At 35.4% G+C, this 26,225-nt stretch overlaps 1 protein-coding gene across 1 annotated transcript in view; it reads right to left on the reverse strand.

Annotated features, from left to right (window-relative positions):
• The window catches only part of NEK7 (NIMA related kinase 7), a gene marked incomplete at its 3' end in the record, with an annotated part of 87,374 nt that overhangs the window by 21,973 nt on the left and 39,176 nt on the right, over window positions 1–26,225 (reverse strand). Inside the window, exons 5-7 of the mRNA XM_084245224.1 lie at window positions 15,865–15,973; window positions 14,873–14,980; window positions 1,015–1,109 (exon numbers count right to left, since the gene is read on the reverse strand). Coding sequence (XP_084101350.1) covers window positions 1,015–1,109; window positions 14,873–14,980; window positions 15,865–15,973 — 312 coding nt within the window. The remainder of the gene's footprint in view (window positions 1–1,014; window positions 1,110–14,872; window positions 14,981–15,864; window positions 15,974–26,225) is intronic.

The following is a 26,225-nucleotide window of genomic DNA, read 5'->3' on the forward strand; positions in this document are numbered from 1 at the left end:
TTTTAATGTGCAATCAGTAAATAATGACTAAAAATCACAAAATACATTTTAAAAATAAAACCTTCTCATGCTCCACTTCCAAGTAATGGTGGAACAATTAAAATAGATCACCTTGCCATGTATTTTTATTAAAGTCAGGAAGATAAATCACAAAATATAGGGTAATAAATACATTGGTTTATATCTACTCATTTCAAATTTCCTCTGTACACATTAAACTATGAAAATGATTCCATGTATTATTTTCCTTCATTTTATTTTATAAAAAGTTTTATAGCTAGAGACTAATTTTTAACTAATAGCTCGGACTCAAAGACTATTCCTAGGAAAATCACCATTCAATTAAACAAATAAAATTATAGAAGTCACTAGCTTGAGATACTCTTTGATACAATTACTCTAAATATGAATGTAAATGTGCTTATAACATATTTCCTTTTATCCATACAAATTACTGCATTGCATTTCCAGAGCATCTACTGTCATGATTCCAACTTTCTCTGATAAACTATCACCAGGGGAACAGGAGAGAATTTCACTGAGCTTTACTAATACAAATTATTCCTTATAGAAACTAAATTAAGTGATAACCTAGAATTATCTGCTTGCATGCTGTCCTTAAAGGTGAATTACTCTATATAAAACTGAAAAAAAAGTAGTTATAAAAATATTTACCAAGCTTTCATATTTTAAATTCATTCCATTATATCCCTCTCCTGCAATGCATGGGATAAGCAAATTTTTCTAGAAGTTTAAATGTGCTTTTTTATAAGATATACAAAACATATTAACATAAAGACATTTTTAAAATAATATTTTCATCAAAAGCAGACAAAAATATAGTAGAGAAAGTAAATATGTATGTATAGCTATTAAATTCCTTTATAAAAACCATTACTATAGCCAATTAATTTGTCATAAAAAAGTTAAAATAAGTGTATACTATATGGAATAGGAGAAATGTATTACAATAAGTAAAAATACATCAATATGGACTTTATCAACATTACCCACCTCATACAGTAGACAGCCAAGAGACCAGATGTCAGATTTGAAGTTGTATCCATTTTCATGTATTCTCTCTGGAGACATATAATAAGGTGTACCCACTGCAACAAACATACCAAATAAAACAAGGCTTATAAACATGAAGATAAAACTCTGGTAAGAAATTAAAGACAAAATTCTGCATTAAGAAATATCACCAAAATAATACATGAGCATCAGAATATTGTTTTTGAGAATACTCAAAACTTTTAAACTTCCTCTTTACTGTCTGGTCCTTAAATAGCACATTAACATCTAACCTAAACTTAAAAAGGATGTGGTGAGTTAAACTTTATTTGCTTTTGAGCAATCCAGGGGGACTCTAAGGAGTATAACTAAAGGGAAATAAAGGGAATTTTAACAAGAAAGTCTACTCAAATGATTTACTTTGGTCTCACCATCTTTTTGAATGTAGCTTGTATATCCCAAATATTTAAGTATGGTAATATTTTATTTAAAAATAAATACATACATAGTAATACATAGTAATTTAGTAAAGGGTATGTAGATAAATCATAATTATCTTTCTGTCTGAGAAACATCCCTTAGAACATAGTTGTGGCTCTTAAAACTACAAATGATGTGTAATCACTAATCTTCAGCACCTTACTCCTACTTTAGGAAGAACAGAACAGACTTATGTACATTAAAGGTTTAATAACAATGTATGTGAAAGGATACTGATATCTCTGAAAAATATCTGAGCCATTACTACTACTGAAACCTTTTTAGGGATTTAATACTCTAGATAATTTTTGGTCTTGCTCTGATATGCTAATGTTTTTCTCGTATTACTTTTAGAAAGTGCAAACAATATAAATACTACTATAATAAACATTTATTAAGCATTTTAAAATGAATAAAAGCATATACTTTGAAGGGCAAAGACACTTCAGTGACTTTCAAAGTGAGTAACTTCAATTTCAAACTTCGATGGCTATTATTTCACCATCATTAGCCTACAGCTTTTTGCCAAATAGCAAATCAAAAGTTTACATACAATATGGAGGAATTTTACATGCTTGAGGCAACAGATACCAAAACTCCACTGCTAGTCACAAAGCACATTCTCCTTTTTCTAATAATGTTCAAAGACTTCCCAGGACTTTACGGTAAACGTTAATGTAACACATAGTATACAGGGGCACTTAGTCAGAGGCAACAGAAAGAGTCACGCCAACAATCATAGTATTATCTCAAAGGCCGTTTTCCACAGGAATAAAGTTATAACCTAACAGCTGTATATACAAACTGTACAGAGCTATGCAAAATGTGAAGACATTGTAAACCGATTATTCACAAAAATCCTATCTAGACTGGAATCCATTTTTACTAATAATGGTTAGCCCTTGTCAGAATGGATTAAAGACAAGTATTATGAAAGCCAAAAAGAAAAGTGAAAAATGAGTATATGTGAAGAGAAGGAAACATTTAAAATTATTCAAATATGAAATTAATAAAATTGAAATAAATTATCTAATTACAGCATTTATTTTGATACAAACTAGTAAATTTTCCAATTTCTATCAGGAAATGGGCAGAAAATCCCAGAAACTTTTAGAAATAGCTGCATTTAAAGCATTTATACTGTTATTGGGTAAAGGAAACAAAAGCTCTCTAGCTTTGGGAGTTCCAACCACTTTCACCGGTAGTTTGCATAAGCGACACCGATTACTGGAAATATTTACACACTTTCTCCATTCCAGGAATGATGGTAGATATAGCAGGAATAATAAGCGGGCTGTGCACAGGCCCCTGATTTCAGGACATAAAGCAAATGACTGGCAGTGAGGAATGTGCAGAGAGGCTTCACGGAATCCACAGGGGGCAAGTGAAAACACTGAGGCTGGAAGGTTCAGAGTTTACCAAAAGCAAAGGTAATTTTAACCAGGAGCTCTGGGAAACCTGCTGATCCATTAGGGGTTTGATATGAGTGTGAAAGATTGATGATAGGGAAAAAGAAGAACAAATGCTAGCATTTTACAGAGATTAGACCCAGCATAACACCTTAACTGCAAACACACACTGACGACCTGCACGTGAAGAAAGCAGAGAAGAAGAATGATCCGGAATTCTACTAAACTTAAAATATAAAAAAATTTCATCTACCTGAAAGCCATTTTTAGTGAGCTGCTGGAGATCATTATAAGGAGTTACATCCTGGGTAAACACTGCTACTTTCAACTCAGACTGATTCTTCCTCATAGTATAAACAACAATCTTCATTATATATAACTAAATATACAGGGTTTATTTTAACATTGAAATTATACATATCTTGAATATATATTGAAACGGAAATCTAAGTATGCTACTTACCTCTTTGATCACATTTCCAAAATCGGTCATGATGTAAGAAGAAAGTTTGAATTCTCCACTACAATTATTAATTGGATAAATTCATGATAAACTGCTGAACACAGGTCTAAGATGGGGGTTCCACTACCTCCCTCTTACATGTTCCCCCAAGTATATCTCTGCTCTGGACAAGGGCTCACCTGCTGACTGACAGTGAAAGAGAGCTTGAGCCCCATCACCTCAACTGATTCATCCTTGCCTCCCTCTACCTAGCAGAGATACCAAAAAGTTTATAAATGCTCAGGAAAATCTGGAATACATTTAAATGCTGTGACATGTTTCCTACATTTCAAGATTAATGAATATGTAATTATCTCCTAAAAACCTTTATTAAAAAATCCACACCAGCTGTGTCTATTATTACTGTAGCCTCAAGAATGTTGTGACTTCTTTCAACAGCTGTAGGAGGGAAGGGAGAGCTGTGGAGTGATCTGATTAGACATTAAAACCATCATGCAAATTACTAGGTAGTGAGGAGCTTGAAGACTGCAGGATGCATAATTTCACTTATCTTTTGAGAATTTATGGTTGTAGAATGGGGAGATAGTTTACCATAGCAGATACTTATGTATCTTAACCTACTGACATGAATAAAAGTAAGCAATGGGTAACATTATCAAAAACAGAGAAAGGGTGACATTAGGGGAAAATTGCTAACAACTGAAAATGCTCTCTGAGTTTTTTCTATATTAAGTGTATTAAGACAGTTGTTCAAATATAAGAAATGTTATCATTGCATTACTTCAGTTATTCTAGCTATTTGAGAAAAGTTGCACATGGTATCTACTCTATTAACAATAAAATCCATCCTAAACAAAATGAAGATCCATTTTCAAAAGTTAAACAATGTGTTTAACAGAAAATTTCTAACATGCTGTTATTATGGGAAATGTGGCTAAATTAATGTAATATCACATTTTATCACAACAGGTTATATACACATTGTCTTAATGATTTAGCTAAAAGTTCAGCACTATAATTTCTTCAAAGACTTGAATGAGAAAAAAAAAACACTGAAACATCTTTTTATATAGTTAGATTCAGGTTGGTAGTTTTTGTTTTTTAAATAAGGGAGGAAAAGTAAACCAGTTAAAGGTCAGGAAATCCGCTTCACATCTTACCTTTGCAACTAACTAGCTAAAACTGCTCCGCTTCTTTTTTTATTCATTTTCCTCAGATGTAAGGAAAGTGATGCAGCAATGAGGAAAACGAAATGGTTTCTGACATTTCTTTTGCTCTAAAATTCAACTGCACTTATAAAAACCCTACTAAATCCATACGGAAAATGAAAGGTAAAAAAATAATACATTCCTTTTTAAAACTATTATGGAGTACAGTTGAGCAAAGTGTTTAAAGTGACACAGTGAAAATAAGCCAATTCACTTTAGAAATGCTGCCTCTTAGGATCTGAGCAAACTGCAGAAAAGAAAGTTTCAAACATTCCTTGTTGGGAAAATTAAAAGGATACAAGTCATCTTATACCTCAACTTGATTGTGAAATACACACAGATACCCACAACTTTAGGGAACAGGAATTAATTTTCATTCTTTTATGTCAACCCAGAAATTATGCTGGCAGACTTGGTGAAGAAAGGCCAAATTTATTCCATTTTAAGAAATATGATCTTAGGTCAATATAGAATAGCTGAATGGTGGATTAATACTTTGGCTATAAAAGTCATTTATGAAATAAAATGTCATCTTTTAAGTGTGATTACATTTAAAAGCTTTAATAATGCTAAGAGGAGAAAAACCCAGAAAACTTATTGTAATTATTACTCTGCTCCAGGCACTGTGTTAAATGCATTACATGTGTTATCTTGATAAGGCTTTAACAAATGTTAATCGCCTACTTTCAGGCATGTGTTGTTCCAGGTGCCAGGGAGACAGAAGTAAACAGGGTAAGGACTTGACCTCAGGGGGCTCATGGACTAGTAAACCAGGCCTTTGTCATGGGTAGCTTCATGATATGTTTATAACTTTTGTCTTATTAGAGGGGAGGCACAGGGAGACCAGGGAACTTTGCAAATATCACAAAACTAGTAAGGTATGGACCTGAAATTCAAACCACATAGCCCATCCCTGGCATTTAAGCTGACAGTTATTTCTTTAACACTAACTACTGTGAAATATGACTGGGGGGGGGGGAACAAACAAACCTCTATCTTTCCAAATTAAGAAGCAGGAAATCATCTAAAATTCTCAGCATGCACATATGAAAACCTAGGAATAAGGGTTCAGGTTCAACGGGCTACACGTGAAAATTATGCTGCTCTGCAGCTTCTCTAATTGTTTTAAATAAATACTTGCTATAGTGGCTGAGAGGTTAAATGGGCACAGTTTAAAATTAGATAATAACTTCTTCCCAGAGTAATTGCTTAAATCAAGAAAGGAGTGAAAATTAAAAATAAATCCGTGAAAGTAGCCTATAGTATTGACTGAACATATGCTGCCTTACGGCTCCAAACCATCTTGAACTATGAAGGGGTAGAAGCCAAAGACAGATCCACAGAGAGGTGCTGGAGAAGGTGTGGGAAAAACAAGTGTGTGACCACAGGTGGCACTTGGCACAAACAATGAAACTGTTTTAATGCCCGGTTCAAGAACACTAATTTTCCCAGTTGAAATCAGAGGGATCTATCACACTTGGAAATAGTGTGGGGAACATGAATTATACACTCAAGAGACTCCAGTGTGAAAATTCTGCTATCTGGTTTGAATGATGGCCATGCAGCCACTCTGCTGGCAATATCACAAAATTAGAAAACCATTTGTCTCATTGTAAATGGTAAAGAGGAGTTCAAACAATTCTGTAACGAAAACAACAACGTAGTTTCCCCCCAAGGGGTTTCAAATATTTATCTTGCACAAGGATCAGTACCAGAGAGTTCTAGTTAGCTTTTTATTAAATGTATATATGTCTATTCCATTTCACAATGTACAACACACACATAAACAACTAGATTCACACATGTACATCTAAAAAGAAAATTACCTTTCCACTTCTGGGACATAAGAAAAGCATGTAAGATGCCATATTGCAGCATTATTAGTCTAATTGTCCTCATTTGTTCTCCTGCTCTCACTAGAGCAAGCAGTCAGACAGCGGACACTTCACTCTATATGATAAATGCAACTCTGGTGCAAACAGATTTCCTGGAATAGCAGGTGACTACCTCCAATTACTTACATTCACCTTTGAAGTATGTAAGTGGTTAGGTTTTATAGTATATTAATTTCTCTAATTGTCTTGTTAAAACTGCATTTTCACTCCCTCTATAATCCAGTCCATGATGGAATAAGACACTCAGAAGCAGGACTGGTGCTAAGGAGAGAAGCCCTTTGAAGAGTAAATAAACTTTTGTCAATAATTTAAAAACTGACAATAAATGCACTATATGGAGAGAAAAGAACTTGTCTGCAAAATTTATATTATGCCAAGTGGGATATTTCCTCCCCTGAAAAACAAATAAATGCAATAAATCACAATGCAATAAAATACCTAAGAAGGTCTATAATAAAAACTGAAATTTTAATGTCCAAAACATCTATCCAAAAGAAAATGTACTTAATTTCAGTGTGTAAATGTCCATTAAAACCTCTGATATTTAGGGCCTCCCCTGGTGGTACAGCGGTTGAGAGCTGGCCGCCAGCGAGGGTCCCACATGGCGCGCAGACCTCTCCTACTGTGCCCACTGCTCCCCTCAGCGGTGTATTTTGTCAGTCTGCCTGTTCTGTTCCCCGCTCTGGCTCTGGTGAATTCTCTCACCCTCCCATGCTTCTGACTGTACCCAGTGCTTGTATGAATGAATAAATAAATCTTTAAAAACAAAACAAAACAAAACAAAAAACCTCTGATATTTAAACAATTTCACCATAGCAGTCTTTAGTGGAACCTCACTCTCTGTCACATCTACTAAAATGGGGTGGTGGGACTGTACTTTCCAGAGCCCTGCCCCTTTGTGATACATCTGTATGATGTCACATGGCCAAAAACGAGACTGCAAATGTAAGGCTACAGACCTTAATCAAAGGCAATTACCATGGACTAACAGTGAGAGAAAACATGCAGAGACAGGAGATAATCAAAGTGTGGCAGAGACTCTGCCCACCACTGCTGATTTGGACCACAATGGAGGCAGGAATTAGGGCAGCTCAGGAAGGTAGATGACCTCAGCTGACATAAGGGAAGCAAACAGGACCCTTGGTCCCACAACATCTAATATCTTGATTCTGCCAATAACCTAAATAAGTAGGAACAGATTCTCCCCTAGAGGCTCCAGAAAGGCACGCAGTTCTGCAAACACCTGGATTTTAGCCTGTGACTCATACTGAGTTACTGACCTACAGTACTGCAAAATAATAAATTTCTGTTGTGTGAAGTCACTGCATTTGTGATTTGTTGGGATAGCAAGGGAAAAACTAATGTAAATATGCTAATGATTCGGGCATTGCAATGGGAGAGTGGCGCGTCCAATTCAAAGTGCTGAAAACCAATTACATACCAAGAACTTCACCAGGCCCTGAAGGGGTGTAAAGGACAAGAATATTTTTTAAAAGGTGTCTGACCTCTAGGAGCTCACTGGATCCTTTGGGTAGGGGATGAGGGATGTTTAATTGAGGGGTTTTATATTTTGGGGTAGCGGGGAGGAATGGAAGAAGTCAATACATTTACCATAAGAAGAATAAAGTTATATTCTTTTGTAAGTTAAATGAGCTGTGGCTTGTTCTAGGATAAGACTCTAAGCTAGGAATCACAACTACCTAAAAGACTTGGTGAGAGAGATGAATAATAAAAAACAGCACATGTGCTACATGGCACTTAGTCCACAGTCGGTATTTAAAGTATGATAAGAATAATTTTTTATTATAAATGTTTTTTTCCCTTTAATTGTGTCTTTTTTGTAACTGAGGCAACATTGGCTTATTACATTTAATATGATTTAGGGGAACCGGTTCTCACCTCCCCAAGTATATGACACACACCACACCTACCACAAAGTACCCATAGTGCTTTACAAGAGATCATATGGTGGCTGAGAGGTTAAATGTGAAGTTTAAAATCAGATAATAACTTCTTCCCAGAGTAATTATTTATGTCAAGAAAGGAGTGAAAATTAAAAATAAATCTGTGAAAGTAGCCTATGGTATTGACTGAACATACGCTGTCTTACAGCTCCAAACTACCTTGAACTATGAAGGGGTAGGGATCACTACAAATGATATCTACTGGGGATCACTACAAATTTATTGATTGAGAAAAAAGTTACCAGGGATCAATAACTTAGTGAATCTCGTCAATAATTCTGGATTTAAAAATAATCTCTCTACTCAGAAATTCCTAATTTTGAATGATGGAAACTTCCTTAGACCCCTTCTTCATTTACCACTACCAGAAATTCTCTTTAAGAGAGTTGATTACCCTTCAGCTGCAATAACCACAAATATGTCACAAAAACAAGTAGAAAAAGGGTACACATGACATAAAAGTATTTTTCTAAGTTATTCTTTATCTTATGGCATGGATAACACTCAAATCATTATTTCTGGTTCTCCTTTTCCTGGAAATGTGGAAGAATAAAAAAGTACTAAGCATAATAAATTACATAGCACTCTGGAACATACACCTTAAGGGAAAAAGGAAAATTAAAAGAGGGTAAAGATCAGCAATTCTGATTTTTACCTGTGGGTTGGGGGTATCAAGTTCCATGTTAAATAGAGGTTCTCAGTTTCCTAGTCTATAATATCACTCTACCCACTACACAATATTAAGGACCAAAGGGGGAAATATGCTTTAAAATTCCTTAGAAATTACAAAATTCTATACACATTCATTTGTTACTGTTGCTGCTGCTATTTAGTACCAATAGAGGACTCCTCAGGGTATTTATAAGAAATGAAGTCCGTTTCAGGCAATTTGACTAAAAATCACATATTTAGAATATATAAAAATTATTCTTTGGCTTCTGCTGTATTTTTTAATATACAAAAATGAAGATAGTTGATCCCTTAGCAAGTTGCCTCTGGGTCAGAATATTTACATTTGCCCAAAGGAGACTAGAGTAGTAAGAAATAGAAAGGCACCAAACCTGGGATTGTCATATTTCTGTTCCACAAATTTTGGTGTAGTTTTATAGTCTTCAGTTTAGAAGATCCCCTTCTCTAGAAATACCAAAGAAATTTTCTGGTTATGAAGAAAAACTCTGATATGATAGGGGCTTACTTTCTGCTTATTTCTAAATCTTGAAGCAATAAGAGCTGTTTAGTCCAAGAGAGAGTAAATTATGTTTTCATATGTGAATTCCTAAGCCAAATACAAAGCAAAAAAAGGTAATTCCAAATGGAAAGTAAATAACAAATCAAATAACAGCAAGAGAGTAAGAAAAATGCCACTAGATATTGATAGAGTGAAAAATAAAATGTTGTATGGGAGAGTGAAACAGACTAGGAAGCCACAGACCTCCTCATCAGCTCCCACCTGCATAGCCTATTTATTTCTCCGTGCTTTAGTTTCCTCAAATCTAGAATGCAATCAACTTACACATGTAGGAAATTACATATACGGGATTTAGGGAGGTGAATCATTGTGCAAATTATTGAACTATTATGCAGGTTATCACTAATCCCCATCCGCAGTACAGAGAGCACCATAAAATGACTAATTTCTGTTTGAAATGACCAGATAGCAAGTCAGAAAAACAAATTTTCTAACATCTGCTACATTTATAAGGTTGACAATATATGAAAGGGTAAAATTCATAGGGATTTCTATGACCCTACAACCAGAGTCCCTAGCCATACCTCCTGTCCAAATACAAAAACACTAAATTGAAAATCTGACTCACAATAAATTCATGTATAAAATGAAAGGAGGAAGGGGACAAAAACAAAAAAAAACTGTCGAGATCACAAATCACAGGCAGTAGTACACTTTTTGATGAACCCAGAGGTGGTGTACTCTGCTTAGTTCTTGGTAGAGCATACTAAGAGTTACTCTGAGAGAGAGAAAAAAAAAGGCAACTTTCAGGACAAAGAAGAACCTGAAATAGTAGATAGTTCTGGGGCTATTATCCTGAAGAAAAAGGAAGTTCATAGTGCTGCCTTCAGCAGAGCTCAAATTGTTCTCCTCATCACCACCTTGAAAAAATGGGTAGGCCACTGCACTTGGAATAAATTGTAAACTTTTCCCACATCTGGCCACGGCGCTTCCTTTATCCCACTCTAGGAACAACTGCAGGCAGAACTCTCCTGTCTCTGCCCTTTTATACAAACTGCTTTTCAGTCAACTTGAGATATTACTCCCCCAGGGCCTTTCCCAGCTGGCTCTTTCGAAGCCTTCTAATATCAGTTCAAACATCACCTCCTCACAGAGGCCATGTCTGACCATGTCTTTTCTAAAATACTTTCTGTACTCATCACTCATGTTAACTGCATGGTTAACAAATCACCTTTTTTTTTTTTTTCTTATCCATTTCCTCCTACCATGGTCCCTATAATGGCACCTGAATAAAAAAGGTTCTGTGATGATTTTTTTTTTCTTTTAAAGATTTATTTATACAAGCACTGGGTACAGTCAGAAGCACAGGAGAGTGAGAGAATTCACCAGAGCCAGAGCGGGGAGCAGAACAGGCAGACTGACGAAGTACACTGCTGAGGGGAGCAGCGGGTGCGGCCGGAGAGGTCTGCGCGCCATGTGGGACCCTCACCGGTGGCCGGGGATCGACCTGCAAAGCAGAGGCTGCGGCAGCTTCACAGCCCAGTGCTCAACAGCTGCGCCACTGGGGAGGCCCTTTTTTTTTTTAAAGATTTATTTATTTATTTATACAAGAACCAGGGTATAGGCCAGATGTGCAGGAGGGTGAGAGATTCACCAGAGACAGAGTGGCGAACAGAACAGGCAGACTGACGAAGCACACTGCTGAAGGGAGCAGCTGGCGAGACAGGAGAGGTCCATCCTGCCATATGGGACCCTCCCTGGCCGGCCAGGATCAAACCGGTGCTGCAGAGGCTGCAAACAGCTTCACAGCACTGACCTCAACCGCCTGCGCCACCTGGGGAGGCCCTGTAATGATTTTCTTGTATCAACTGCTCTTCCCTTTGCTTCAGCATCTTTACCATCACCATCTAACATAAGCAACATCAAATTGTTTAGAAAACACATTTACATCCATTGTGTTACTAGGTTAGGGACTGGTTAGAGGTAAGGAGACAACACAGGATGGATTTACTTTTCTGTTTTTATAAATCTGTAGACTGAGTCTTAGAAAAGTTACTGAATGGCCTGAATAAGGTTCTGCAGATGAGTAGGCATATAAATCCAGGAACCCTCCATTCTCTTCAAAATATTATGCTAGGTGTCAAGCAAGAGATGCAGCATGCAGAGACAACTGAAAACTTCCAAGACTTGCCAACGCCTTAAGCACTGCTAAACAGCAAGTAACTGGAAGTATGAGTTCCTCATAACAAATCAAAATAAATGAAGATTAATTTTATTTGATTTTTGAAAAAAAAAGCATTTCTGGAAAAATACAAGTAAGAAGACATTTCTAAAGTCCTATACATTTTTGTCTTTTTTGAATTAAATTCCTGAAAACATCTTTACAAAGTTCAATGAAATTTGGCTCTAGGACAGACTTTCATTTAAAGTAAACTTACATAGTTTCTTCTCTATGAACTATATGTAGACCTGATTTATTTGTAATTTCACTAAAATTTAGACTAGTTGTATGCATCAATCATGCCCTGCAGACTTTATCCTCTGTAAAATTAGACAAGTAATCAACGGACAATAAAAGGTATAGCTGTATAATACTTCCCACAAGCAAAACATGGTCACGTTTCCAATTGCTTTTTGGCACTGAAGCTAAGAAACAATCTTTGACATTTGTTTTTAAAAATAAAAACATGTAATAACAACATAGGAAAGTAATAGTTCTTTAAAGATAAAAATTAGGATCAGCTTATCAACAAATAGAAGTCTATGTCAAAGTTTCTATCCCTGTTGTTTTATGCACATTATTTGTTAGCAGAAAATATTTCCTGATCCTTTCAAATAACATTCTTATTGTTTCCAAAGAGTTATGGAAGTGCTGGATCAGTGTTCAGGCTTTAATTTTTATTGTTGAATTTGTTTCAAGCTTTAAAAATTTCTACTTTGCAAAGAAGACAAGGAAGAACAAAATTTTCAGATTTTTTTTCCTAAATAAAATATCTTTAAAACAAAAAATACTCATGAAACAAATTATTTTCCAATTAATCCACCTACTATTTCTTCACTGGTTGTACTTTAGTGTGTCTTAGAATGTTCTAGAATTATATGCAACCCTCTGTATTACAAGTGGACTAATTAGAACAAAGCTGATATTGGAGACATGTAATGAATTACCACATGTGCTAAAATTTTACTCTCTAAATTTGGTCTAACACATTACCTCAAATCAGAGGTACAAATATGTTTATAAACCCTATTGAGAACTTTGAAAGAGAGCTGGCAAGCTAAAGAAGTCCATTGCCAAAACTGTGAAAGAGAAGCCTCCCTGGCAATCTATGGGTTAAAGTCTCAGCACTGCCATTGCTTTGAGTTAGATCCCCCCCTTATATGCCCTGAATCCCCAGCCAGGGAGCTAATCCACAAGGTGCAGCAGACCTCTCCTATCTGGCCCACTGCTCCCCTCAGCAGTGTATTTCATTCAATCCGCCTGTTCTGTTCCCATTCTGTCTCTGGTGAATTCTCTTACCCCCCAACACCCCCCAATGGGCCTACAGCCCGTTCTTCTACGCAAAAATAAAATAAATAAAAATCTTACAATAAAGGAATAATTCTTAAAAAAAAAAAACTGTTGAAGACCTGATTTTCATATAGTATGCTGGATCCTGAAGGTCAGGGTCTACAACATGCTCAGCTTGACAGTTTGCCAAGCAGCAAGGAAGCTAACACATGTGTGCGTGTGCATGGGGCATGAGTACATGCAGTGGTGTGCGTGGTTATGGGTGTGCAATGGTAACTTATCATTTCTACTTAAACTAATGACAGAATGCCATTAAGACATTCAATTCCAGTGAGTAACAAAGACAATGTGTAAATATGTTATCTGTCCTAGTGATAAGGCGCTGGCTCAGAAGTATAAAACTTTCTTTCTAGAAATTATTATTTGTATTGTAAGAGTTATAACTTCCAAGTAAAACTTCATTAAAGTGTTATGCAAATTTATGCACTTCTCATGATATTTAATATCAAATCTTTTATCTAGAAAAAAGTTGTAATGCTCTGAAAAAAATAAATGTAAAGTAAAAGAAAAAAACAGTATTACTCCACATCTGTTGAAATTTTGTTTTCTTAAAGTACTTGAAAAAATTGAGTAAAGTATTATCTTACCACTACTTTTTAAACAAGGACCCAATGTTCTATCATTTAGTAAGTACTGATTGGGTATCCACTAATGTGCCAGATATAGAAAAGTTGAGACGCAGAAAAATTAAATAACAGATTTAAGAGCACAGAGCCCTAATGATAAAGCTAAAAAAAATCTTTAAAAATGCCTAGTCAACTAACTGAGATACTCACTTCACTAACTTTGTTATTTAACATAACTCATCAGTCATTTAAAATCTTTTCTTTTAAAAGAATGTTTTCATCAAAAATATTTTATCAAAAAATGATTTTTGAAGAAATTATGACACCAAAAATGGTGTACGATTTAATTAAGGCCAACGTATTTTTCACTTATTTTATTCAGGCTATCACCATTTGTCTAATTCTTACATTTAAACAGAGAAAATAGGATCTGAAGAATTTTAAGTCAAGATGTATCATTCCTTTTAATTTATTCAATTAAAAATGGTTTCTTCCTGGTTTTTCAGCTCCAAAACCAAAAATGGTTCGTTCCTGGTAATTTCTGTTGTTTCTTACCAGAAAACTTTCCTTCCACTGTTAATAAAATGTTGTAATAGCAACACTCAGTTCTACTTTAGGCATAAAGAACATGCTATATTATTAATTCTAGACTAAAAAAACAACATATATCTTCCACTTCATAATTTAAGGGAATATTTTCCATAGATTATCCTTAGTTTCTCCCCTTGCAATAATCACAACTGTATGTGTTATTTTAGTAAATAACATTTTATAGTATTTCTAAATGGTCACATCTCTTCAAATATACCGTTTATTCACTGCATTATCTTAATATTACTAAATGTAGAATAAAAGGAATGCTATGTGGCAATAGTAAAAGCCAGGTTTGTTCATTAGCATTTTCTTTTACCTCTCGGTCCAAATGAATGGACACACTGTACAGTGGACTTAATGGAGAGCTGCAAGTATCTGCTTGGGAGGTGATGATTTTTGAAATCGATTTAGAATATGGAAACTGCATATAATTGGCACATCTTTATGGTTTTAAACACACACACACACACATGCACATGCACACAAAGATAACTGACTGACATCTATTGTGTCTCTTACCTAAAGAATGTGCAGCTGTGGTTTTGGAGCTGAAAAACCGGCCAAGCCCAAGATCTCCAAGTTTGACCACTCCTGTGGCTGTAATGAACACATTTGCGGGTTTTATATCTGTGAATAAATGAAGGCATCAGTGAAAGACAATGTCAATTTAGGCATTTTCAAGGGATTACAAATCACTTACACAGCAGAACTTTACACATATCTTAAAAATGAAAGTTACTTTGATTTTGAACTCAATTATTTTGATTGGTTTTGCTATATTCTAATATTTAGGTTCAGTCCTTTGATTGACAGAGAATCAAAAGACCATGATGAAGAGCACTACTTATTTTTATTTAAAATGCATTTCGTTTTACATTTGAAAATAAACTTTGTGAAATGCAAACACAAAATAAGTTAGGTCCTTTTTATACCCATTTCAAATAAAATATATTACTAAATATCAATTTATTGATATTATCTACAGAAAATATAAACTAATTCAATTGCACATATAATTAGAGAGCCTTTAAAAACATAACTGCTTAAATAAATAATATTGAAAGTTTTTACATACACAGTGGATCAAATCCATAGAGATTCTTCACACACACTGTCTGATCATTGGTAATCAAGAATATATTAAGAGCTAATGCTGAAAATTAAAAACCTAAGTGGTCATATTTTACACTGTTCATTCTGGGGGATGGGGCAGGGATCACTCCTTTCCAATGCATATTCTACTACTTTCCTGCATCTGTTTTTGTTTCTGTTACCAATATAATCAGCAAGGTTCTCAGAAGAGAGAAGCAGAAAAACAACTAATTTTCATTCTTACCTAAAACCAAATCGAGTTTTATTTAGATGTTTATATTCTAGTATAATTATATTCTGGAAATAAATTATTTGAGAAAGCTTGGTATTAGCCAATGATTGGAAGGCATTTATACAAAAACTGCCTGGTAACTTGCATCATAAAATAACATTAAAAATTATTCACAATTTAATCTTACCTCTATGCATGACTCGTCGAGAATGCATATGTTCCAATGCACTGCAGAGTTGAACAAAGTACTTCCAAACAGTTCTTTCAGGAATTAACCTCTTTTGTTTCTTAAAATGCTTTAAAAAATTAAAAATAAGAATTATAAGGAATAAAATATCTTAAGACTAGATCCTTATAAAAAGCAATAAATCAGAAAAACAACTACTTTTATCTATTAATTTTAAGTGTGTGACTTTCCAAAGTGCAATGATTCCAGTAATTTTAACTGACATAAAAGCTCAATTTTTCCCTATTATATCCAAAGTTAGCACAGGTCATATCAGGCTACATCTTTGTGATGTCTAACTATTTCAAAAATTAACATCTATATAAGATAATTCTTTTCCTAAAAGGAGTATGTCAAATTTTATTTTTAAAAAGTCAGAATAAGGTAGTCTAGAAACCTGAAGGTAATTATGTTCATTAAAAGACAATTTTCCCGACAGAAGGATTCACTATAGAATTTCTTTTAAATATTGAACCATTTTGATGATTTGAAACATCACTTACTTTATTACAAATGAAATCAATAAAGGGATTTATGTAAAAAGTTTTCATGGCTATTTTTAGTGCACATGACAAGTTAACATTGCACTTTGCTTTTAATGAACGAAACTAAACTTTATGAACAACAAACATTAGAGGAAGAAAGAGCAAAAAGTTGAGCACCTACAAGCTAATCAGGAAAGAGTGGTCATCACACATGAGGGAACAATCACTTAACTAACTACAAAACCAGAGGAACATATTTAAGCCCACTTTTCTACATTAGCTTTGCTAGAAGAATATGCTATAATAAATGCAGAAACAAAGTTCTTAGCATCATAAGATTCACAAAGTTTTACTGTATAAAAAATATTTCTAAAAAAGCAATAACACAATTGGTTTCCTATTTACAAATGACCAACATGAAAAAGTACATTTAAACAAGTTCTTATACAATTTTCTGACAATTATCTTTTCAAAAATATATATTTATTAACATATCAACAATTAAATATGTATTTGGATACATTTAATCTGGAAACAACATTTTTGGAAGCTCAACTAATGAGATTTTTTGCTACTGTATCTAGACAGAGAAACAGACTTTGGTCTCCAAAACTACCTCACAGATCAATTTCTATTCCTGTGACCAGTTGAGGGCAGGCTTAAGGAAAAAACATTTCAAGATCTGATAATATACCTACCTAATGGTAAGCAAAAGATTACATTTACTATCTCATATGCACTCAACATATTAAAGGATCAATCTTTAAGGTTAATTTTTATTAAGACACAAAGATTGGAAATGAACTTATTAGCAATTTCAATGGCTATTACATAAGTAGCAAAGAACAAATAGCAATTAGATGACCAGACAATTAAGAAGCAAATCAGGGTATTATTAAAATGTTGAAAACCTTCTGTAGCATGTTTCAATATTAAGTCTTTTTAATTGTAGACTGTGTCAACATCCGTTTTCATTCTAAGGAGGCAATGCTGCAAAATCAGTTCTAGACACATAATTTTCTTTGAGACTTGGAATGGGTCCAAATGAAGCCTGTGGATGTGCTCTCCCTGATGCTGGATTAGCATATCAGAAGAGTGTTTGATGTCAACAGGAAGATGGAGACCAGGTTTCTTTTCATTCAAAAACAAATATACCATATCATGTAAGTATCAGACCATGAAAGAATAACTTTATGCTTTAATATAGATTCTGAAATTATAATTAACTTGGCAGTTTAAAGTCCCATTACTTAAAAATAAGTCACATATGAAGGAAAATGCAGAATGAAAAAAATGTGCTCAAAATTAATATTAGGGAAGAAAGTCTGGTTATTCTCTTGTTTTTATAGCCTTCTTTAAGACTATCTCATCAATAAATTAAAGACAATAACAATAACATTCAATATTAAAGCTACCTGGACAGAATGACCTGACAAAATGTAAGTAACCAAATTAGAAACAAGTTATTGAAGAATAATTTTATGAATTTGATTTGCTCATAAAATAAATCAAAGGTAGTTTTATCATATCATTGGTATCTTCCAGTATTTTGTATTTGTCTTTTTAACTTAAGCAGTTTTTTAACCGTTCCGTAAGTATAGGGATTTGGGGGAAAAAAAAAAAAAAAACAATACTGATGATGAGAAAAGCCTGTCTGTTCTGATGGTGGCACTGTTGGCTATCTCTTAAAAAGGAGATGAACAGAAAAAAAAAAAAAAAAAAGCAATGAAAATGTGAAGTCTTCTGACTACTGGTAATGTTTATATTAACATTACAAAGCAGGAAGTTGTATAATACCAAAGTATTAAAAAAGAAGACCTTTTCTTAAAAATTATTCCAATATCTACATGTCATTTAAATTAATTCTCCAATCACAGTGCTAGTATTCAAAAATTTTAATTTTCTCTGAAAAAAAGTCTTACATAAATATTATGGACTAGAATAGAAAAAAACAATCTAATGTCAACATATATAAAGAAAAATGTACATGTATATGTACCAAATACAACTGGATATTTTAAAAGTTAGCATAAATAAAGTGTGGAAAAGATTATGTGACTATGGTGCTTGGACTATATTTTTTTTATAAAATAGAAATGCACTGTTTTAATGTCTGAAACTATCTAAAAAATTTACGAAGGCAGAAATTAGCACTCAGCACTCAGGCAACCAAATCTCTTTGACATATTTTCATTTAGAGTTTTTATTTCTTTAAGTAGTCTACTCTTTTCTATGAAAAGCTGCAAATACAGTTTATTTTTAAAGCACATTTTCTATATCGGCATTATTCAAATAAATGTTAAATATATCATTCAAAGTAAAAAAATTATGCAACAAAAGGTAGTCAATGTACATATAAACGTATATACAAACATTCTCACTTACATGTAAAAAACAATTATGAGAATTTCAATTGGTGATACTCAGCATATCTTAAAACACACTGGCACTGCCACGGAAGGGGTGTGCATTAAAAGGAAAGAGGCTAGCTGATACAAGCTCTTCCTTTCAGAGATTTTTAGAAAATAGTCACATCTTTTTTCCTTTTAATTCTCAAACATCCTCCTACAAATTCCATGTCCAAGACCAAATCTAATTCTGAAGTGGATAGTAAATATCTATGTACCATTTGAGTTCTCACCTGGGTCCACTGGTCACTTCATTCCTGAATTCTAGACACTACAACTCCAAGTGGAACACACACCACTTTTTTCCAAATTTTTTAATTCTAGCATTCTTTCTCAAGAAATCTTGGGAAAAGTTTCAATATTACCCAGCATAAACTCATCAACAGCGCACGAGCAGAAAATGATCTTGTTTTATTTAAAAAAATAATAATAATAATGCCTGTGGTATGTCAAAATATTTAAGTCCACAGTTTGGTATGTTAATCTTTAAAGAAAACATCTAGAAGCACTAAGGGCAGCTTCAGGGTGTATAACCTGTACAGTCACGCAGGGCCCTGCTCTGAGTTTAAGATTCTGTTGTTGTCAACTTAAAATTCTTAACCGCTTTTCAATAAGGGGATCCACACTTATGTAGCTGGCTGTGGGAACCATATGTCAAACATTCTATGGAAATATACTGCTGTAATTTAAACAAAACAAAACAAAAAAAGCAAAAATGTGATTTTGGTGTGTAAGGCATTCTTGATAATTAGGAGAAATTATAATTAAATAATGAGAAATAATGAAGTTTTAAGAGACTTAGGATTGCAGGCACCAGCTGTTTTCCATCTCTTCCAATTATCTCACAAGCAGAGGAAGTAAGTAATTTATGTTAAATATAAGGAAGTATTTCCTGCTTGGGAGTTGTCAAGTGTTTAATGTGGTTCTAACATAATCCATATTCACCTTTTAATAATAGATCTGATCATGAGGCTTGACAGTAAATGGCTGTGCGACCTTAACCAAGTCACTTCATTTCACTAGGCTTCAGTTTACTCAACAGAGTTTGGAGATGATCTAAGGTAGTCCATTCCACCTCTAAAATATAATCTATAATTCTACAATTTAGCTACAGATAAAACATAGATAATTAATGACTACATGACACATGTTCACATTTTATAACACTTTACAGGTATGTTCTGTCCTTCAAAAATTCAGTTAATAAAAAGCAAAACAACTCAGAGATCCCCACAGGTCCAGTTAATACTGTAAATGGTCTTCCCCCAAGATGAGCTGGTATTTGGAGTTCCATGTTATAAACTTGCAGTTAGGTCAAACACTTACCACGAGAAGGGATGTTATGTTCCCAGAAAAACATGTATCCCTACTTATAAACCCACTGTGCAGTGCAGAGGTTTTTTTTTTTTAAAGCACAAAGAATGGGTGATGGTAAAGACAGGATGATTCTGAAAGTATAACTAACAGTTCAAAGTGTATTTTTATTATATATTGCTTTTTTTTTTTTTTAAATAAATTTTATTGTTATATTCCCCATACAATTGCAGCCCCCCCATTCTGACCCCAATCCCTCCCCTCCCGCCCCCCTAAAAGTGTCTCTGGTTCATAGTTTTTTGTTGATTTTGATTTTCACTATCTTATAGTTATTCATTTTCCTGGTCCCTTATTTAAGTTTTCTAGATTCCTGCTATGAGTGAGACCATCCGGTATTTTTCTTTTTCTTTTTGGCTTATTTCGCTGAGCATGATCCCTTCCAGCGCCATCCATGTTGCTGCAAATTGCATGTGTTTATCTTTTTTGAATGCTGAGTAATATTCCATGGTATATATGTACCACATCTTCTTGATCCAGTCATCTATTTTTGGGCATTTGGGTTGTTTCCAAAGCTTAGCTATTGTAAACAGTGCTGCTATAAACATAGGGGTGCAGGTGTTCTTTGGAATTGATGTTTCTGTGTCCTTTGGGTAAATACCTAGGAGTGGAATTGCTGGATCATATGGAAGCTCTATGTTTAGTAGGTCCAGAAATCTCCACACAGCTTTCCACAGTGGTTGGACCAGTTTGCACTCCCACCAACAGTGCAGAAGAGTTCCTTTTTCTCCACACCCTCGCCAACATTTGTTGTTGCTAGTTTTTTTAATATGTGCCATTCTCACTGGTGTAAGATGGTATCTCATGGTAGTTTTGATTTGCATTTCCCTGATGACAAGTGATGTTGAACATTTTTTCATATGCCTGTTGGCCATTTGCATTTCCTCTTCAGAGAAGTTTCTTTTAAGCTCTTCTGCCCATTTTTTGACTGGATTATTTTCTTTGTTGTTGTTGAGTCTCATCAGCTCTTTGCAGATTTTTGTGATCAGTCCTTTATCATTAGTGTTGGGTGCAAAAATGTTCTCCCAGTTGGTGGGGTTTCTCTTTGTTTTTGTTATTGTCTCTTTTGCTGTGCAAAAGCTCTTTAATTTGATGTAGTCCCAGCTGTTTATCTTTGCCTTCACTATCACTGCTTTGGGTGATGTGTCTGTAAAGATGTCTTTGATGTGCAAATCACGTAGTGTTTCGCCTATATTTCCTTCTATATATTTTATGGTTTCAGGTCTTATGTCTAGTTCTTTAATCCATTTTGAGTTGATTTTTGTGTATGGTGTGAGGTGGTGGTCAAGCTTCATTCTTTTGCATGTAGCGACCCAGTTTTCCCAGCACCATTTATTGAACAAACTTTCTTTGCTCCAATGCATATTCTTTGCTCCTTTGTCAAAGATTAGTTGACCATAAATCTGTGGGTTTATTTCTGGATTTTCTATTCGATTCCATTGGTCTGTATGTCTGTTCTTGTTCCAATACCATGCAGTTTTGATGATTATGGCTTTGTAGTATAGTTTGAAGTCTGGGAGTCTGATGCCTCCATTCCCTTCTTTTTTTTTCAGGAGAGCTTTGGCTATTCGGGGTTTTTTGTGATTCCATATGAATTTCATCAATAATTGTTCTATTTCTTTGAAGAATGACATTGAAATTTTGATTGGAATAGCATTGAATCTGTATATTGCTTTTGGAAGGATGGCCATTTTAATAATGTTTATTCTTCCAATCCATGAGCAGGGGATGTCTCTCCATTTCTTTGTGTCTTCTTCTATTTCTTTTAACAGTGTTTTATAGTTTTCTTTGTATAAGTCCTTTACCTCTTTTGTTAGATTTATTCCCAAATATTTGATTTTTTTTGTTTCAATAACAAAAGGGATGGTCTTTTTGATTTCTTCTTCTTCAGATTTATTGTTTGTGTATAGGAAGGCTACTGACTTTTGCGTGTTGATTTTGTATCCTGCCACTTTACTGAACTGATTGATGAGTTGAATTAGCTTTTCTGTGGAGTTTTTGGGGTTCTCTATATATAATATCATATCGTCTGCAAATAGTGATAGTTTGACTTCTTCTTTTCCTATTTGGATTCCTTGGATGTCTTTCTCTTGTCTTATTGCCCTGGCTAGGACTTCCAGTATTATATTGAAAAGCAATGGTGAGAGTGGACATCCTTGTCTTGTTCCAGATCTTAATGGAATTGCTTTCAGCTTTTCACCATTGAGAATGATACTGGCTGTTGGCTTGTCATAGATGGCCTTTATGATGTTGAGGTATGTTCCTTGTATCCCAAGAATTTCAAGGGCTTTTATCATGAATGGGTGTTGCACTTTGTCGAAAGCTTTCTCAGCATCTATTGATATTATCATATGGTTTTTATATTTCTTTTTGTTGATGTGTTGGATAACGTTGATTGATTTTCGGATGTTAAACCATCCTTGTGCCCCTGGAATGAATCCAACTTGGTCGTGGTGAATTATCTTATGGATACATTGTTGGATTCTGATAGCTAAAATTTTATTGAGGATTTTTGCATCAGTGTTCATTAGGGAGATTGGCCTGTAGTTTTCCTTTTTTGTGTTGTCCTTGTTCGGTTTTGGTATTAGTGTAATGTTGGCTTCATAGAACGTGTTTGGTATTGTCCCTTCCTTCTCAATTTTTTGGAAGAGTTTGTGAAGGATAGGCACTAATTCGTCTCTGAATGTTTGGTAGAATTCATTTGTAAATCCATCAGGTCCTGGGCTTTTGTTTTTGGGGAGGTTTTTTATTACCATTTCAATTTCGCTAATTGTAATTGGTCTGTTTAGGTGTTCTATTTCTTCTTTATCTAGCTTTGGGTGATTGTAGAGTTGTAGGAATTTGTCCATCTCCTCTAGATTGTTGAACTTGTTTCCATATAACTGTTCATAGTAGTTACTGATTATTCTTTTGATTTCTGCTGTGTCCGTTGTGATTTCTCCTCTTTCATTGATGATCCTGTTTATTTGTGCTTTCTCCCTTTTTTCCTTTGTGAGCCTGGCTAGGGGTTTGTCTATTTTATTGATTTTTTCAAAGAACCAGCTCTTGGTTTCATTGATCTTTTGGATTGTTTTTTTAGTTTCAATTTCATTTATTTCTGCTTTGGTTTTTATTATTTCTTTTCTTCTACTGGCTTTGGGGTTTTTTTGTTGTTCTTTTTCTAGATCTTTGAGCTTCGAGATTAGGTTGTTTCTTTGAGTTCTTTCTTGTTTCTTGATGTGAGCTTCTATTGCTATATATTTTCCTCTTATTACTGCTTTTGCTGCATCCCATACATTTAGGATATTGGTGTCCTCCTTGTCGTTCAATTCAAAAAATTTTTTAATTTCTTCTTTGATCTCCTCATTAGTCCAATGGTCTTCCAGTAGTGTGGTTTTTAATCTCCATGAGGTAGGAAAGTTCCTTGCCTTCTTTTTATGGTTTATTTCTAGTTTGATGCCTTCATGGTCAGAAAAGATGGTTGATATGATTTCAATCTTGGTGTATCTGTTGATGTTTGTCTTGTGCCCCAGTATGTGATCGATCCTGGAGAATGATCCGTGTGCGCTTGAGAAAAATGTGTACTCCGTTTTTTTGGGGTTTAGTGTTCTATAGATGTCTGTTAAGCCCAATTGCTCTAGGTCCTTATTTAGAGCTTTAGTTTCTTTACTTATTTTTTGTCTTGTTGATCTATCCATTGTTGATAGTGGTGTGTTGAAGTCTCCCACTACGTATGTGTTTTCTCTGATGTCTGTTTTCAGAGAGGACAACAGTTGTCTGATATATTTTGGTGCTCCTTCGTTTGGTGAGTATATGTTAATGAGTGTTATTTCTTCTTGAAGTATTGTCCCCTTGATCATAATGTAGTGACCATTGGGGTCTCTTTTTATCTTTTTGAGTTTGAAATCTGTTTTATCTGATATAAGTATAGCTGTTCCTGCTTTCTTTTTTGGTCCATTTGCTTGTAGGATTGTTTTCCATCCTTTAACTTTGAGCCTATTTTTATCTTTTGTAGCTAAATGTGTTTCCTGGAGACAGCAAAAGGTTGGGTTTTGTTTCTTAATCCAGGCTGCAACTCTGTGTCTTTTTATTGAAGAGTTTAGTCCATTTACATTCAGAGTTATTATTGATATGTTAACATCTGTATTTGCCATTGTGTTTGTCTTTCCTTTGATTTTATTTATTTATTCTTTTAATAACTTTTTTTTTTGGCCTTCTTTCATTGTTATTCGTCCCTCTGAGGTTCTGGCTTTAGGACTCCTTGTAGTATTTTTTGGAGTGGGGGTTTAGTTGCAATGAAATTCCGGAGTTTCTGTTTGTCTGGAAAGGTCCATATTCTTTCTTCAAAGAGGAAGGAGAGCTTTGCGGGATAGAGTATTCTTGGTTGGCATCTGTTTTCTTGGAGTCTGTTGACTATGTCCCTCCACTCTCTCCTTGCCCGTAGTGTTTCTTCGGAGAAGTCTGATGTCAGCCTGATTGGTTTTCCTTTGAATGTTATCTGTTTCTTCCCTCTTGCCAGCTTCATTATTTTTTCCTTGTCCTGGATTCTTGGGAGCTTTACTATTATGTGTCTTGCTGTATTTTTCCTTTCGTCGTGGAAGTTTGGTGTTCTTCTTGCTTCTTGTATATCAATTTTCAGCTCCTTCTTCACATTTGGGAAGTTCTCTTCAATTATCTCTTTGAATATTTTCTCTGTTCCTACATCTCTCTCCTCTCCTTCTGGTATTCCTATAACTCTTATATTTCCTTTCCTCATGGAGTCAGATAGTTCCCGAAGTCTTTCTTCGTTCTTTTTCCTTCGTACTTCTCTTTCCTTTTCTGTTTTGGTTCTTTTTATTTCTATGTCTTCAAGATTACTTATTCGTTCTTCCATTTCATCTATTCTGCTTTCATTGCTTTTCCCAGAATTCTTTAGTTCTTCCATTAATTCTTTGATCTCCTGCATTTCTTTTACTTCCCTCTTTAGGGACTCAATTTCTTTCTTCTGACCATTGTTTTCCCTCTCTAGGGACTCAATTGCATTCTTCTGATCGTTGATTATTTTTCCCTTATCATTGTTTTCCTTTATGACTTCTGTTAGTTTTTTAATCACGGCAATTTTAAATTCTCTTTCTGGAAGGCTCAGAAATTCTTCCAAGTTATTGTCTTTGCAATCTGGGGGCTGGCTTTCTTTTTGTGGTGTGCTTTTTCTCTGGAGAGTTGCTAGGTTGCGTGTGGTTCTTCTCTTCCCTACTGTCTGTTTTCTAATTTGCCGTATGCGTTGGGACACTGTGTAGTTGGGACTGGCCGGCATCTTGGGTGGGCTTCTCTGTTCCCCTCTGGTTCTTCCAGGAGTCATCTGTCAGTTTCAAGCAGTCTTTACTGGAGAAAGGTCCCTGTTCTAAAATGCCGATGTAGGGACACACTCCCCTGTGCGCCTGGTCTGCCCCGGCGGTGGGTTCCTGCTCCCCGCTGGGCTTGGACTGCAGGCCAGAGGGGGTCTGGCGTGGGCGAACTTCCCCCGCTCACCTCTGGCTCCTGAGGAAGCCTTCTGCAGGTAGTCTTTACTGAAGAAATGTCCCTGTTCTAAAATGGTGATGTGGGACACACTCCCTGCGTGTCTGGTCTCAGGCACACTCTTCTGCGCACCTGGTCTGCCCCGGCTGTGGGTGCTCGCTCTCCCTGTGGGCTCAGACTACTTGTTCGGAAGGGGCCCGGTGTGGGCAAACTCCCCAGCTGGCCACTAGCTCCTTCAGGAGCCTCTGCTGGCTTCAAGTCGCTAGGTGGTGCCAGAGATCTCTCCTAGAGCCCTTGGGGAGCTGATTTTCCACCCCGTGGGACAGGGAGCAGAGCGGGGATGGTAGGGTACACCTCAACGGCTTTGGGGTGCTGTGTCTGCCTTGTGCCCCACCGTCGTGGGGAACCCACGCCCCTAATTTCGTGCCCCGGGTCTCTGTTCCAAAGCCCTCAGTTCCAGGACGCGGGCTGTAGCCCAGATCAGTGGGGCGGGAATGGCGCCTTTTGAATCCTGCTCCCCTGCCTGGGCGCCTTGTTCCTGCTCACTCAGGATGGGCCTCCGCCGTCTCCCCCTAATTTCGTG

The sequence above is a fragment of the Talpa europaea genome (assembly GCF_964194135.1).
Source record: "Talpa europaea genome assembly, chromosome: 10".
Lineage (NCBI taxonomy): Eukaryota > Metazoa > Chordata > Mammalia > Eulipotyphla > Talpidae > Talpa > Talpa europaea.